Source organism: Desmodus rotundus, chromosome 1 (genome assembly GCF_022682495.2).
Source record: "Desmodus rotundus isolate HL8 chromosome 1, HLdesRot8A.1, whole genome shotgun sequence".
In the NCBI taxonomy this organism is placed as follows: Eukaryota; Metazoa; Chordata; class Mammalia; order Chiroptera; family Phyllostomidae; genus Desmodus; species Desmodus rotundus.
Window position 1 is genome coordinate 172,835,939 of NC_071387.1, and position 18,491 is coordinate 172,854,429.

The 18,491-nt window shown below is 33.9% G+C and overlaps 1 protein-coding gene across 2 annotated transcripts in view; it reads left to right on the forward strand.

Annotated features, from left to right (window-relative positions):
• The window catches only part of ADAMTS6 (ADAM metallopeptidase with thrombospondin type 1 motif 6), a 240,661-nt gene that overhangs the window by 104,006 nt on the left and 118,164 nt on the right, over positions 1-18,491 (forward strand). For both annotated transcript variants that reach the window (XM_024578536.4, XM_053913276.2), the window contains exon 10: positions 12,378-12,524. In XM_024578536.4, coding sequence (XP_024434304.2) covers positions 12,378-12,524 — 147 coding nt within the window. The remainder of the gene's footprint in view (positions 1-12,377; positions 12,525-18,491) is intronic.

Genomic DNA, 18,491 nt, shown 5'->3' on the forward strand with positions numbered 1-18,491 from the left:
TGATTGTCTTTGAGTTTGCTGATTTTTTCTTCTGCTTAGTCAAGCCTGCTCTTGAAGCTCTTTATTGAATTCTTCAGTCTTTGTATGGTCTCTGTTTCTTTGTTGAACTTCTCATTTATTCCACGCATCATTTTTCTAATTTCAGTTACTTATATATCTGTTATCTCTTAGGACAGTGGAAAGTCTCTCAGTAATTTTGAATATAGATGCCATGTTCAGATTTTCCTATTAGGTAGTGTACTTGGGAAGGAGCATCAGATGTGACTCACACAAGAGACATGGTTGTAGTGATTTGTTCTTTTTACGTATTGTTGGGTTTGATTTGCTGGTATTTTATTCAGGATTGTTTCATGAGAAATATTGGCCTTTATTTTTATTTTTTGTAATATGCTTATATGAGTTTTGTATTAGGATAATTCTTTATCCTACTTCTGATATTCAATTTACATGTTTGTATCCCTTCAGATATTGCCCCAGAGTTCATGAATGTTGTATGCTGTTTTTTTTTTCTTTTCATTTTTTCTCTCTGCATTTTAGTTTGGGAAGGTTCTGTTGACCTATTATCAAGCTCACTGATTATTCTCTAGTGAGGCCAGTCTATTGCTGATACCATCAAAGCATTTTATAATTATCTTATAATTTTTTTTCTAGCATTTCCTTTTCATTTTTGTCTCATAGTTTTCTTCTTTCCGCCTACCCTAACTACCTGCTCTTGCGTATTTTCGACTTTTTTCCATCAGAGCTCTTCACATATTATTCATAATCATTTTAAATTCTCTGTCTGTTAATTCCATACTTTGTGTTACAGCTAAGCCTAGTTTTGATGCTTGTTTTGTCTCTTTTAATTGTGTTTCAGCATGCCTTGCCATTTTTTAATTTAAAACCAGACATGATGTATTGGGTATTAGGCGCTGAGGCAACTAGTCCTTTCATATGATGTAATAGGCATTGTGTCAATAATTGTTAATGAATGAGTGAGTGTTGAATGTTTATATTGTAAGCTCTAACTCAAATGAAATGTGTGGCTCTTTTAAAGTTTTATACCATTTGGAAGAAGCAAATGAACTTTTTTTTCTGGAATGAAAGCATTTTTAGTCAATGGAACATGACTGAAGCATTTTACTCCTCAGTTGACTAAACTTCAGAGCTGTGTAGTGCCTTTGTTATTTTCCCAAACCAGTTACACCATGCATGATAATATAATTTCCTATTTCTGTCCATTCATGGTATATTTTGTGAATTCATGATGAAATTTCATATTTTTCAAATTATAACATATTGTTATTATGAAAATATTACTCCATTATTATATTTTTATAAATATAACATTTTGGTCAAGGCCAGTAAGATGCCAAAATTGTGATACTTATCTGTCCACACACACACACATGCATTCACATACATACACATGCATGTATATTATATATACAATGTACATTTTCACATACAGGCAGTGTCATATGTAGACATGTTCCCGAAGTAGCTAAAACAATGATAATAACAAAGACTTTATTACATAAGTTATTATAATAGACTATAACAATCAAATTATTTCAATAATTCAGCCTTTGCCATGATATGCATTAATGACAAAATAAGAGATAAGTCCAGTCAAACCATTACTGAATTAAGTATTTGGAATTATAGAATAAAGTAAGTCTATGTATGTGTGTGTATTATATAAATAATAAACCTACTTAAGTAGAATTTAGTTACTACCAATATTAGGAACTTTGCTAAGTCATTCCCTTCATTTTGCTGGAAAAACAAAGAAATAGATTTGTAGGCAAATACCATCATACTGATTGGTTGACATGAATTTCAGTGGTCATAAGCTATTCAGTTACATTTTGTTCATAGTACAAGGGAGAGTATAATGGCAAAAGTTTCCCTGTTCCACAGTACCTTCCCTATCTTTGCCATGAGAATTCCACACACACACAAACACCGCACCCAAAACTTCAGTATATTTCTAACATCCAGTTTTCTCTGGTCCCTGCCATCTTTACTGTTAGATGAGGGAGCAAAAGTATAAAATAGTAGTAGAAACATGTAGTTTTTTTTGCAGTTATTTCACTGACATACTAAATGTGAAGTTGGTTTTTGCAGGTGGCATGGAATCTAGATTTTGTTAGGTACACCCCCTCCTCATTAAATATCTTCCTAAATAAATCCAAAATCTTGAGTTCACTTAATTTAGTCAATTGTATATAAAGTCCAAAAGTAGAACTGAGTCCCAAATTCTGTTTTAGAAAACACATGAGCAAATTATAATAACTGTCCTATTGGATAACTATTAAATCTAAAAATGTTCGCCAGATGTGGGTATAGAAGGCTCTGAGTACATCCATTAAATTTTGTCTTTGCTTTATTGTAGCAAGTGGTCATAGCCAAGACCAGTTATGAATAAGAACAGATCAAAGAGATTACAAATGAAAAGTGACTTTTAAGAGAGACGTCCCTTTATCCCCTTATATTTTCTCTGCGCCAGTGGGAAGGCTTAGTTTTGAGATTTTATAGTTGTCACAATGTACACTATGTCATCACTTTTAAAGTGTCTTTTTTTAAAAGAGAAATTTAATAACTTTAAGACATTAAAAAACTATTCTTTAATTCTTTAATTATATATATGTTATCATATTGCAGAACTGTGTAAGCATCTATTTTTTCCTGTAGTGGCTGAATTTAAAAGTACATGCTCTGCGTACTAATGGTTGTTTAACAAAGAGTGCAAGGCAGTGTTGAAATACCATGGTTACTGAAGAAAAAAATGATGTTGATATGTTAGTGACACAATAAAATTGATTGCTTAGATGAAAAGACTGAATTGGGCATTTAAGATTTTTCCTAGCTATACAGATCTTCTGTTGGGTTTGAAAACATCTGTTGAAAAAGAAAAAAGCAAACAAAATACAACCAGAGACATTGAGGTTGGGAACAGTCTAGCAGTGGCCAGGGGGGAGTGGGGTGGGGACAGTGGGAAGAGGGGATTGCAGGAACTATTATAAAGGACACATGGACAAAATCGGGGGGGATGGTGGGGGTGGGGGAGGGAGGTGGGTTCAGCTGGGGTGGGGGGGAGGGAAGGGGAGAAAAGGCATACAACTGTAATTGAGTAACAATAAAAATTAAAAAAAAAAGAAAACATCTGTTGATTTTAAAAAGAATCTCCAAACTAAATGCCCATTACATGTATACTCAGTGGTCTATTTTCCTTTTTTCAAATCTTCCAAAAGAACAAGTAAGAACTGTGTACCACAATCAAGTATACGCTATTATTTTGTAACAGAAAATACATGTATTACTTTTGCAGTAAGCGGTCATATAATACATGGTTAAATAATGTAGAATACAGTCACCAATGAGCTGCCTCTAATATATCCTTAAAATAAAATAACATAAGGAATTCTTTCCTTATATGTGTCTTTTCATGTATGTATATAAGGAAATTTTGTTTTGTTAAACATAGTTTCAAAGGAAAATACCATTTTTATAGAAAACTTAACGTACTATAGAAAAATATTTGCGAAAAGCACGTGTGTCGATAGATTGATGCGTATGATAGATTCTGAGCCACAGGAGCATAAATTTAAGAAAGTTAAAACATTTTTCAATTATAATTGATATTATGTCAGTTTCAGATGTACAGATTAGCAATTAGGCCCTTATATAGCTTCCAAAGTGATCCCCCCATAAGCATAGTACCTTCCTGGGCCCTATACAGTTACCTTACTGACTGTACTCCCTGTGCTGCACTTTAGTTACATCCTGTGCCTACTTTGTAACTGCCAGTTTGTACTTGTCAATCCCTCACAGAAGCTTAATATAATGGTAACCTTTATTGCACAGATTTTTAGTGTATACAGCAACCACCTTGTCTTTGAATGGTGATGCCGTTTGTTTTGATCTAAACTCTCCTCTTTCCCCTTTTATTCCTTATGTGATTTTATATATTTTTATTACACATTATTCATCATCAAAGGAGGCCTACACTTAATGATGCTTTCCAAATTTTGTCTTGTTTTCCAGTTTGTCAATAGGTGGCCTTTCACTCATGCACAATTTGCTTCCTGAGAGTCAATGAGCACCTGCTCTGTTTACCTAATAACACAGAGTGTATGGTGGATACAGTGGCGATGAAGACAAATCTCCTATCCCGAAGGAACACAGCCTTTTTGTTCATTTAACTCTTTTCCTGTTCTTGATCAATTTTCTAATTCTTGATCAATTACTTCAATAACATTTAACTCTCATTCATGAATTAAAATGAAAAGCAAAACGGCTAGGCTGAGTTATGTAGTGGTACATCTTTATGAAGGAGAATAAGAAAAGCACAGAATTTTAAATTTAGACTTAACACAATGAGAACATTTACCTGTGGAACTCTTTGATAATACAAGTCCTTCAGTAACTTTCCTTTATCTCATCCTTTATTAAAACTACCTTTCCCTAAGTACTATTAGTCTGCAGGAAAAAGCTAAATATATGTCAGTTGTTTAAGTGTTAATTCCAACAGTGTTGTCATATACTATTTTTCATTTCAGAGGCAAAGATTTAGTCTGTAAGATAGGATAAATACGCTTTTTGTGGAGGCTATCCCGGACATATAATAACAACTTATACCATTATTTCTGGAGCAAAATGTTTCAAGATCTCAAAAATCAGCTTTAAAACTTTAGAATTAAAAAATTTTCAATTTAAAAAAACAACTCAGCTATTTTGCATCATTGGTCAGAGAGGAAAACTCAGTTGCTAGGTTTTAGAACAAAGTATTCTGTATGTATTCGATACATGCTATTAACTATATAGACATTTAAAAAATATTTTACATTAAAATATTAGTGTGTGTGTGTTATAACAGACATCTCTATGCAGACTATTTAGATTTAACAAATATTAATATCATCCCTGTTTCTTTTAGGGCTTTTATTTTTGTTATTTTCAAAGGTTGCATTTACCAATATCATATTGTTTTAATTACCATAGTTTTATAACAGGTGGTGAAGGGAATGATTACTACAAAAGTCAGGATGATCATTCTCTCTCAGGGGAGAAAGAAGAATATGATTATGAAGGTGAGCACAAGAGACAGGCTTTTATTATTCTGAAAATGTTCTATTTTGTGAATTTGGTAGAGAGAACAGAAGTTTGCTTTATCATTACTCTTTAAAGTGTAAATATATGTATTATTCTCTGAAGTATGTATTATATAACATATGTATTATGTAAGAGACTAAAATTCACCACAAAAACAAAAAAAACAAACAAAATATAATTAAGAATTATGAAAAGAGAGTTCATTGGAGTGAGGACTAGTTTCACTTGTGTTATATGCCTTGCCTGCTATAAAACTCAAACTGTTAATAAACCATTGAACCTTCACGTTGTTTTTAAACAAAGCAGAAGTTTATCTTGTAGCATTTTTTGTAAGAATGATTTACGAGATCCTTGAGTTCTTGTTCAAGATGATTTTATACTCAGTTTGGCTGAATGCAAGATTCTTGCTAGGCATTACTCCCTGGTGTGCTGGTATTAAATGTCACTGTGGAGAAATCTGAGGCGAGTTTGACTGTTTTACTATTAGATAATCTGTTCTTTTGCCCCAGTTACCCACAATATGTCTCGTTTTTGAAGTCCAGCAAGTTTACTAGGATGCGCCTCAGTGTGGATTCATTCTGTGTCAATTTTTCCTAGGACACAGTCTGGTGCACTTTGATCAGATTTTAGCCATTTTTATTCCTTAAAAATTTTCATGAATTTTTAAATGGCTTTTCTGTGTTTTATTATGTTATTTCTTTTCTTTGGGGACAATAGTGATTCCAATGTTGGGTTCCTTTACTCTGATCCTTTAAAGCTCTTTATCCACTTGATTTTGCTTGCTTGGTTCACTCCGGTGAGAAATGTTTTCAAGCAGTCGCCTCGTTTTGTTCTTGTGATACCTCAATGTGCCCTTTTCCTCCACTTTCTTCCTCGGACAGTTCATTCTCCTGTCCTGACAGGAGTTGTCATCTCCTGTCTTGCCACATCTTCCCTGATTGCTTGTATCTCTGCATGAACTTCTTGTTTTTATAAAACAACATCTTCATTAGTTTGTTCAATTTAGTGTGTCCGATTTTGATCTTGTCTGCAGCCACATTGTCTTTCTGCTGTGTCCATATTTTATCTGCCTTTTCTTGTGTGTTTTTCTAATGTAACATCCTTGCAGATCTATTTCTTTTTTCTTTTGAATCATACCTCTTTGAATGAGTTTGATTTTTCTGGATAAATTATGTATAGTAGGTAATGTTAGCTAGGGGCCAGAACTACTTTCTCAGCAAGAACTTATTAAAGATAAACAGTATTGGATGTGATTCAAGTGTTTTAACCCTGTATTTCTTTATAAAACTGCCAGGCAGGTAGAGTCTCTCATCTTTCTTCACTGACAGACTGCTGTCCTACAGGTACGCTTCCTACAGGTAGCCCTGCCTACTCTTCTGACCACAGGAACGGGAGCATGTTCCCGCAGTTGCCCCCACATTCCGATGGCTCGTGGAAAGTGTTGGTTGTGCCCCCAGATCATTGCACTGAACTTTGGAGACACATACTGTGGTTCTTTTAGCTGAGATCTTCCATTACTGTTGTTATTCTGAGTCTTTCTGCATTTGTTGGATTTTTATGTATTCAGTCATCTTTCCACATATATTATGATATCGTGTTTTATGGGTTTTTTCCTTATTGCTTTGGGTGCTATCTAGAGGAAAGGGGGGGAAATTGTTTTACTGACCAGTGTAGAAATAAGAAGTATTCATTAAACTTTTGAGATAGGAACAGAAATACTAAGATATAAGAAATGGGAAATGTCCACGGGGAGGTTTAGTTGAAAATCTTCAACATACAATTTATTTTAGGGGAAGGCAATAAAACAAAAAGCTTACTGTGTTATAAAAGATATTATTGAGAATTTGGGCTTCATTTTCTGAAGAATTAAGACTAATTTGAAGTACATTGCTTTAAAGATTACTTAGCTCTTCATATTTGGGTATGTTATCCTAATCAACTGTCATCTTCTCTGATTGGATTAGAGATTTGATTTTACCCTACTTAGAAGCTCGGTTAGTCTGTTACTGTTGCATGGATGCTGTCAAAATGTGTGAGATTCCTGGGTCAGAGACAAAGGGTTTTACACTTAACTCTACAGCAAGCAGCATAGGCATCAGCCAATTTATTTTGGTTCCTCTTGGCCCCACAGGGACAACACAATGCGGCCCAGATGAGTGCTGCACCTGCACTAGGTTTTCATCAAACGGAGAAAGATTGACTTTGGGGAATCTACCACTTTTATAGCAAGTGCAGTAGTCCCCCTTATCTGCAGGGGCTGTGTTCCAAGGCCCCCAGTGGATGCCTGAAACTGTGGATAGTACCACGCCCAATATCCAGTATGCTTCTTCCTATAAATACATACATGCACGCCTATATACCTATGTATGATAACGTTTAATTTATAGATTAAACACAGTGAGATAATAAGTAACAATAAAACAGAACAATTATAACAATAAAATAAGGGTTACTTGAACACAAGCACTGCCATATCATGGTACATAATGGATCTAATAACCAAGGTAGCTATTAACTGATCATTTGGTGGGTAGTGTATACAGCGTGGACACACTGTGCAGAAGTTTTGTTCATGTCTAGGGTGGGACAGAGCAGGATGGGGCAAGGTTTCATCATGGTACTCAGAATTTAAAACTTATGAATTGCTTATTTCTGGAATTTTCTCTTTAATATTTTTGGATTGTGGTTGAACACGGGTGACCAAACCACAGATAAATGCAGACCGCTGTAGTAAGTAAACCTGCTCTTTATCCAGGGGACAACGTTACCCCGCTTCTTAGAGTTATCCTGAGAGAGAGCCTGGGTAAAGGCAAGCTTTGGGGACTTGGTGTACCCAGTGTGAAGTGGGGAATCACAACAGACGATTGTCTCTCCTCACTTCCCCCCTCATCTTTCTCTCTCACTGTGTTCCTCAAACCCTCCACGAATGAGAATCATTACCTTTATATAATCTGAAGTGTTTTATTAAACACCTAAGACCAATCATCGGTGTGTTCTCTTGCTACTGCTGTTCACTCGTCAGAGTGGGCCCCAGGTTGACCAAACTCTCTTTTCTTATTGTTCTTTTTTAAAAACCTAACTCAAGAGCAGAGAGTTGAGTTTACCTTACATTTATCTGTTCATCCATCCATCCATCCATTCACCCATCTATCCAATCTTAGTTCTTGGTGCACCATCATTAGGGGTCCCAGTAAGGAGCCTTCTGATTTAATATATACAATGATGTATTTATTTCTATATTTACATTCCCCACTCCCATTTGTTCATTCATGTAGATAACTACTTTAATAATTGGAGTTCATACATATCCTTATAAAATATTGAATGTTGTTTTGTACATGTATGTGCTCATTTTAAACTTTTTAAGTTTAAAAATTTTGATTTCAAAATTATAGAAATATTGATATGATAAAAAGATTTGCCATGTGCCCTCCGCTCAGAGTCAGTTGTTAATATTTTATAACATTTGCTTTCTCTCTTTCTGTATATGTACGTGAATTTTTTATTAACTATTTTAGAGTGAGTTGTAGACATTTCCCTTATTCCCAAATATTTCCTATTTCATAAGGAGAAAAGATAATCTCTTATATAACCACAATACAATGATCAAATTAGAAAATTTAACATTGATATACTTATGTCATCAATATACAATCATATTCAAATTTTATCAATTCCCCCAGCAATGTTCTTTTATAACCTTCCTCCCCCCCCAATTCAGTTTTCATTGCATTTAGTTATGTCTCTTTAGTCTTTATTCTGGAATAGCTCCTTGGCCTTTTCGTTACATGAGAGTGTGTATGTGATTTTTGCTTACATATTTGATAGAGTGTTGTAGACATTCCTCCTTTTCTTAATTTCTTCACTGTTCTAAAGATGCGCCCATACTTATGTGTAGACATGTATCTTGTTTGCTGCTTCTAGCTTGTTAGTGTTCCTAGTATGCATCTGCCAAAGCTAACTTATCTGTTCCCCAGTGACAGATGCCTAGAGTGTCTTCAAATCCTTGCTATCATAAATAACCCTGTCATGAACATCTTCATACATATTTCCTTTGGGAATATTTCTGGGATATATATCCACGAATAGGATTGTGGGGTCCTAATGTATCTGCCTGCTTAATTTGACTAAGTACTGCTGAGTTGCTCTCTGGAACAGCTGCCCTGACCACATGTCAAAGGTTGTGAACTAAGATCCCAGTTTCTCTACATCAATGCCAACACTTAGTTCTAGGTAACATTCTGATTTTTGCCAGTATGATGGTTTTAAAGTGGCCTCTTCTTTCTTCATTCTGATCACTAATGAGTTTCACCTTTTTTGTTGTCAAACTCTTCATCAGTAGAGTTTCCTCAGGAGGGGAAAAAAGTCTTTTCCTCTTACACTTCTGAAAGATTGTATTAAAACTATGTATGCTATTGTATATTTTTCAGCTGATGTCTAAAATTTTTTATTTAACATCTAAGTAATTGCAAAGGATAGAATTTCTGGAGTACTGTATATATTAGCATGTGAAAACAAAGCTGTTAATATCTCTTTTAAATATATCCAGTTGAATCTGAATGCCATAGCAATTTGATAACTATCATCATGCTTTTAAAAAACACATGAACCTGTTCTTCTTTTATAGTAAAAACTTTCATCATTTTTCCTCCTTTAACTCAATATGTCTACTTCTTCTATCCCTCCCAGATATTACCCTAATGTATATTTTAATATTTTTAAATGTATATTTTATGCTTAAAAGTATATTTAATTATATCAAATGTCTGCACAACAAAAATATATGTAAATAGCAATTACATTTAAAATTTCCTGTAATCATAAAGAAAATTTTTTCTGTATTACTTGTTACTAGATAACAGTCATTATTAGTTAATGATTGATCAGAGAAGCTAATCCATATTACAAACTTTAATAAATGATTAACATAAAAGCAAAATTTTTATAAGATGTATTTTTAATTAGATGCATTTTTGATAACGCCACTTATCTCTGTGTTCCTATAGAGTGAGGCAGAGTTTCAGCATCAGTTCAGTTTCTTTATTTTGTCTCTGCAGATGATGAATGATTGTTTACATAAGTAAGTAGATGAGATGAAGGAGTTTATTACAGAAGTATCACTCAATTCTTTGAACTTATTTGGAATTATTTGTCAAAAGATAACCATGGTGATTTATCATGAAAAAATATTTTTAACAACCTATCAGGTGTTAATTTGATTTTACACTCAAATAAATTTGATGAAAGCAAGAAACTACATGATAATTTATTCAATCGTTATCGTCATTCTCTTTCTCAAAACTGACACCAAAGGTTTCCAATTTCTCTTTTCCTGACATCCATGTTTTTATACCCCAAGGCTGTGACTATTGTAAAATTATGGATAGATGAAAGATAAGTTTTCTTTTGTAAGTTGGAGAAATATGATTTCAAAAGGAGGAATGAGGTTTATCTTTTTTTAAAGAAAAGAGTACATAAGGAAGTTAACGATCTTGAAAATGATTTTCTTAAAGCCCTCTGAACCTCCTTACACCTGCCTTAGCAGGACTGCAGGGTGTTGAAGAGACTGCTGCTAAAAGGGGAGACTGTTTTTCAAGCTCTCGTCCTTTGACAAGAATCACAGTAGTATTCACACATTAGTACTAACCTTTTAGAGCAATATAGAATATGAAGTTCACTGAATTAAAAATGTGAACAAAGGAGCCTTTTTTGTAAACTTGTAACTGATTGTTTTGACAGAATATGTGTCTAATTCAACAGACTCTAAAATCTACCATCATGTTCCTGGAAGACCATATAAATAGGTTGACACTGGTGTGTTGATATCAAATGGGAAAACTAAATGTTGATGTTCTTGGAAGGTTATTTGGTATTTTAATATAAGGCTCTGAATATTTACATACACTTCCTTTGCTTAGGTTAGTTCCTCTGCCGGAAGTACTGGTTCCTCCTTTCTGCCTCCCACACTATATGAACATATTATATGTCCTCCCTACAGCATTTTTATATTATATTTATGAAGGCCAATTCATTCAGCTTTCCAGATATATCTCAAATCGCATCCCACCTCTCTATCCAGTGCTCTAATTCAGACCCACATCATTTTCCAGCTGGTAACGATCTTCCATCTGCTCTCCCTGGCTCCATTCTCTTCCCATTCCCAGGTCTCCACCACAAAATTATTATAATGACCTGTCTAAAATACAGATCGCATCCATATTGTCCTACTCAGAAAAGTCTTTAGTTCTTATGTTCTTATAAATCTTCAATGTCTCTACATAGCCAAACGTATTAATCCTTTCATTTATTATCTTGTAATTATCTGTTCTCAACTACCTTTCCAAATTTTTCTCCAGCATCTACCCTCATCTACTTTACACTCTTGTCACATAAATCATTTATGTCCCTAGACATATATCATGATGTACTTATTGGAATGTCACAATGGAAACATTAATTTTTTTAGTAATATTCAACCTGAATTTCTGACAACCTGTGATGAAAGGCTAAAATTTATTTGTATGCAGTGGGTATACCCTTTACAGAATAATTTCAGTTTATTATTGAAATATATTTTTAGATCACATTGATAGAACTAGGCATGGCCATAGGACACATAAAAATAACAAAGAACAGCTATGAAAAATGGAGGGAGGTGTTGGTAAAGAAAAACATTATCTCCATAATCCTTAAATACATCAAGACTTTTCAAAATGTGTTTTAAAATCACACATACAAATGTGCATTACCTATGTATTTGATTCTCATTTATCTATTTTAAGGAAAAGGATTTTTTGTGTTTGGCCTATAACCTGGAACTCAATGGATTGCAACCATCTTCTATAATTCCCTTCTGATTCAGGATAGGGAATTAGTATGAACTCTAGCATGTTAAAAGGCAGGTTCTACTAACAATTCCAACCCTAATTGTATGATCTTTAGTAGGTCTTTTTTCTTTACTTTGTTTTTTTCATCCAAAAAAGTGAGAATTAATATGTATTTTATATCTGTTCGAGGAGAGCTGGTATATGAGATATCATTTGAGATTATATGATAAATTTAAAGAGACTTAGAAATTTATTATATCATTGAATTATTCCTTAATCTTTTTAACTTTAATCCTATATTTCCTTAGAGGATCTGGTCTATTGATACGGAAAGCATATGTTGATGAGACTAATACATGATCAAATAAGGAAATAAAGGATGTATTGGGGTTTGCTTGTTTTCTTTTTTCTTATTTCTTTCATGTTTCTTATGTTTCTTCCTTGTTGAAACAGTTTTGGTATGAACCATGATGGAATTGGAAATTCTTGTGGGACGAAAGGTCATGAAACAGCAAAGCTTATGGCAGCTCACATTACCGCCAATACCAACCCTTTTTCCTGGTCTTCCTGCAGTCGAGACTATATCACCAGCTTTCTGGAGTAAGTAATCTCTGGAGAGTGATGACGAATTGCTCTAGAAGTAAGCCATTGGTAGAAGCCTAATATGTGGTGCTTCAAATTTTGTATAATGAGTAACTTTTATAGGGCCCAGTGATATTTCAGGCTATTCCCAAAATATGTTAATACATCATTGTGGCCAATTTTTTCCTTCACACTCACACAGATCTTGCTGAATAGATTAGGGGAACTAGAGCAAGGATTTAAATGGGGTGGATGATATGGATGTTAAAATATTCGATAAATGGGAAGCAATGTCATAAAAAATGTAGATTTATGTAATTTAATACAGCACAGGTCAGACTTTAATTCCGGGGTTATACATTTAATTTTGTTGGTGAAAAAAAACCTGAATTCTATAAGAATGTCATAGTACCTAATAGTAACAAACAACAACAACAAAAAATCAAACGCCTAAGAAATAAAAATCAAAAATGTCTTTGAAAATTTATTGACTCATCTTTTCTACAGTTTAGGACCTTCTTTGTTGGCCCTTTAATGTTTATTCCAAGAGTCTGATTAGTTAACTGTGATGAATATAAATTAGCTAATGTATAGTGATGTTTGGGAAAGCAGATGTTCTTCCATACTTCACCTGCCATAGGGCTTTAGTACTGAACTCTGGAAATTAATAGACGAAGGTCTCACTTCCTGTGTGCCTTGGGCAGGTTACTTCAGCTTTATAATCTTCACTGACCTCATTTCCTAAATGAGTTTAGGTAGTAATACATATATCATCATGTTATTATGTATATAATTATGTATAATGCTAAAATGTATTAAAAACTCTTAAGAGACATGCATTAACTGGTAAATATTATTTTAACTGATATCAAGGTTTTAAGCTTTACAGCTCTATCATTACCTTCAACAATTTTGTGCCATTTTTTCTTGGGGAGAGATATTAAATACTCTGTGAAGAAGTGAGTCATACATAAAACACAGGCAAGCAACAGAAATTCTTTTTAAAAATTGCCTTTCAAAGTACACAGTAACTTGATGATAGTGTAACATTTTAAACATTCAGATAGGTTATGTAGGGTAACATTGTTCATTTTAAAGTTTTGGTTTCTATCTGCAAATGGCCTGATTATATTCCCAAAACTTATAATTATGTATTTTTTTAAAGAGCCTGAACAAGAGATTTACCTAATAGGATGCTTTAAAGATTTTTAATTGCTTTTTATTTAAAGATTAAAAGATAAATGTTTTAAATGGGCTCTTTTTAATTAACTAATATAACAGTGAAACTGAAGGAATTAGAAAATCACTTCAGAAGGTAGTTCTGCTGCATTACCTAACAATTTTTAATCCTAGTAATAGATAATTATAACAATGTGCTTGCTTGGTGCCAAAACTGGGTAAAAGGCTATAAAGATAGACCACAGAGAATTTGTTTGACATATTTTGGTAGTTTTTAACACAAAGCACTAGCAATATCATTTTCCAAGATGTTTTTAATGAGATCATATTGCCTAAATTTAAACATTGTTGAAAATCTGCTGTCCCCAGAAATCAAGCCAGATCTGCAATTTCTCCCTTGACTTGGCTCATGTTTTTATAATGGAATCTTAGTGTCTGTCACCAGAAAGACAAACTTTATAACATGCTCCGTATTCCTGTGCATTTTGAAAGGCTTCCCTCCTCTTGTTCTGTTCGAGCACCATTTTCTTTCTCCTCTGTCCTGTTTCTATGCACAGCACATTTGCCAGGACCGTCTCTGTGTGCAGAGTAAATGCAAGGACCAGTTTTCATCTCTTGCCAGCACCTACCTAGTTGGAGTAGTATTAAGGCTGAGATTATATGATAAATTTAAAGAGATTTAGAAATATATCGTATCATTGAATTATTCCTTAGTCTCTTTAATTTTAATCCTGCATTTCCGTAGAGGATCTATATGTTTATTAGACTAATGCATGATCAAAAGCAAATTCCAAAATTGCTGATAAAATACAGTTAAGAAATCACCACTGGCTCGGTGGGAAATGTAAAAATGTTTATTAGTTCCAATAAAGTATTCCACTGAATTAATACAAAAAGCATTATTATTATTTAAGCCTTGCAGATGTGTTCAACCTGTGGCCCGCGGGCCGCATGGCGCCCTGGATGGCCACCAATGTGGCCCAACACAAAATCAGAAATTTACTTAAAACCTTTTTTTTTTTTTTTTTGCTCATCAGTTTTCATTAGTGTTTGTGTATTTAATGTGTGGCCCAAGACAACTCCTCTTCTTCCAGTGTGGCCCAGAGACACCAAAAGGCTGGACACCCCTGCTCCTCTTTGCATTTTGTATGAGTAAGCACAATTAGTGTTGACAGGGTTCTAATGAGCTTATTTATCCTGTATTTTATCAAATATTTCTGATGTGTATTCTCATGGGGATGCTCACACAATTAAAGCCATTCGTGAAAGATAAATATGAAAGACAGTGGGTAGAGATTTGGGGAAAATTTGGCTGTTTCCCTCCCTCTTTAATAATAAACTAAACAACTGTGATCATAATCTGACAAAGTAATACAGGTTTTTAAAACACAAGGCCCTTTAAAAAGGTCAGTTCACTGGAGCACAAAGACATAATAGTAACTTTCTTGAATTTCTTTGTTCCTTTCTATTAATGCAGCAGACTTAATTGCTTTAGCAGCTATGTGTGATATTTTTTCAGATCCAGCGATATTTTGATCAGGGATTGAGGTTACACGTATGTTTTATAGTTGGCTCAAAAAGACTCATAACATTTTATTTCAGTTTCGCCTCTCAAGAAAAAGAGATCTGTAAAGATGGATTGTTTAGGAACGGCAGCCCAGCCAACAAAATGCATACCTTTCTGTACTTAGTGACTGTATAGGCCAAAGATGATGGTGGATTTTAACAATGAGCTTTCTATGATTTATAGATTCACTTATTCACCATGTTCAACTGAAAACCACTCATGGCCTTTAAATGCCAATATAGTAAAAAGTCTCTCGTGTCATTCTGAAACACTACGCGCTACTGATCAATCAGGAGATGGTGTTTACCAACTCCCAATATTTTTTTTCAGATTTCTTAAACTCGGTGATTCAATAAGTGGTTCATGAATCGCCCAGAAGCCGTCCTGATTAAGTAATAAAGAACCTATTTCCATTAGAATGGACGTGTTATGCCAGCTTCTGATGTTTTCGACGAAGGCTTTGCAGGTAGTGTCCTTCCTATCTGCCTGCGGGACTGACTGATTTATTTATTTACTTAGAAGATGAAGAAAGATGAACCTGGTACTGTGGCTCATTCTCACTGATGACCATGGGCTAATTTACCAGGCAGTGGAAGGCAGCCACAAGTCATTTAGGCCAGTTTTTCTTTTTCTTTTTCTTTTAAATTTATTTTTTCCTACCACTTAGTGGTAGTACAGAGTAATTTCATATAGTTTTAAAAAATCCTGAGGTCTCTGTGAATCAACTCTTGCTCTATTTAAATTAAAGTCTGTTAAATTATTTGAACTGCCAAAGACCCATAGCAAATCTCCTACAGTTCCAAATTAAATAGAGACTATCCATTTTCACAACAAGGATGGAAGCTGAAAAAAGAAAGGCAGCATTGTAGCTGAAGGTGAACTAGTGAGAAAGGTGAGTGTAGAGCTACAAGAAAAGTGACCCGAGATGAACAGGATGACCATAGCACTCACATTTCTTCTATAGCAATTACCTTTGAAGGTCAGTATCAATTATTAGACAGAAAATGATTTTATAGATGGGACTTCTTTTTTATGTTAAACCCATGGAAAAGCTTAGAAAAACAGGTTTTTCCTCCTTCCATTTTTCTGACACGTTTTGGGGACTTTTCTCAAATCCATAAATATCTTTGTTAAGTCATAATTACATATGGAGAAAAAGAGAGCATAACTAAGTAAACCATTATTTAATACAGTGCTTCCATATCAGAAGCCTCAAGTTTAGTTACGTCCAAGCACTCCTGTCTTCCACGGGACAGGAGAGTAAGGTCTGACTTAAAGTAACTCATGTTAGGATATAATGTATTGTTAGCTTTGCGAAGACTGGTAGAGCAGTTTATGAGAACATCGTAGATAAGATACTTAACTTATAGATGGTAACAACCTAATTCATTTCTGCTTCATTTAGGTATATTAGCACAATTTTGTGGAAAATAATATAACATGGCATTAAATGTTAACTTTTTGTTGTTGTTGTTATATAGAGTTACAGAGAAAGATAGACCCACTGTCTTGTAAGTGGACGGTCTATACTTTACAGTATAATTGTTCAAGTGAAAAATAAATCTAAAATTACAATTAGGGGTATATCCTCATGTGCTCTGGAAACCGAGACAATTTACTAGGAGTCTGTAAATTTTAGTTGAAGACTCAATTCTGGCTCACGTTTCTATTTGCAAGACTAACTGCTAGGTAAATAAGACTTCTCTAAATTAGAAGTAGAATACATAAAATATGACTTTGCCATCATGCTGCAAGGGTTTCTGTAAATGTAAATATACTTGGATTTACTAAGAATTTCATAATCAAGGAAAAACCATGTTCTCAAACTGATGCACATCTTTTTTGCCTTGTCTTAGAAGCATAAACGAAAGTAGAGTCCATGAATTAATAATTATCTTTATTGCTATAGATTTTATGAAATATATATTGCTAGGGAAATAATTTGTAGTTCTACTTTTTATGTATACAGTTTTGCTCTGGACATATATGTTTATGCTTAACAATAGGAAGTTGTATTAACATCTCAAAAATGGAAACTACTAACAGTGTCCTTCATTTTATTTGTTAATGAGGGAGGTTTATGTTTTCTGAGGGGAAAAATTCTCATGACACTAAGGCACAAACCATCTATGTTTAAAAGGGTATTTAGATGAGAAAATACAAGAAGATTATATATAACATCACTACTACCATTATTTTGATAGTAGTAGCATAAACAACGAGGTTCAGCATCATAAGAATTGTACAGTTATATCGATTAGCTAGAACCCTAGATTAAATAAAAATTACTCATAACTTCCATTTGGTTAAAAGAAAATAAAATATAAGAAAATAACTCTTAGCTAACATTTTTAAGAAAGGGAAAACATTCGTACCACAACTCTTACATAAAATTCTTCACATCAACATAATTTGCAATTTCCAGAAATTAGAAATAATTCAAATGCTCATTTGGTATCTATGGCATAGTCTTAACTGGAATGTGAAAGAACAATAAGTGAGCAGGCTGTAATTATACTCACCAATGTGGACATATCACACTGCCAATACTGAATGGGTGAAAGAATAAAGTCGCAAAAGAACACCTGCAGTGTGACTCTTGTTTATATAGAGTCCAAAAGCAGGCAGATGACTAGTGGGAGGTAAAACTGCTAGGAAAAGGAAAGACATTATTATTAAAAAATCAGAGTATTAGTTCCTTCCTGATGTGAAAGGAGGGGTGGAATGCAGATAGAGCACTTGGAATTTTCTTAGGAAAAAAAAAAAGAAAAGCAGTTTCAGGGTTACTATACATCTCTCAGATCTGTATCCTCTGCTTTCTATTCCTATATCTGTGATATTTCACGGTGGCAATTGATGACTTAGAAGCATGGGCATGTCCAGAATCATTACTTTCTAAGAGTTAATTAATAATTTATAGTGGAGATCTATAGATTTAGCTTACTTGAAATTAGCAGAATAGTAGCTGACAAATTTTAGTAACATTTGCAAAACGTATTTTTGTCACTTAACCCTAAGTTAAGAGTTAAAATATGAAAATGACCCCATCTCTCAAATACTTCACACAAGGTTTTGTTATACAACATATACCAGATATGGTTACTAGGAGGAAAATATATAGTCCATTCTTCACCCAAAATGTAGAAACAATGTAAGTCAGCCATGCCGTGTACTTGCTTTCCCGGAGCCATTAACAATAGGTAAGACACTTGACTTGCAAACTGGTAATTTGTACAGAT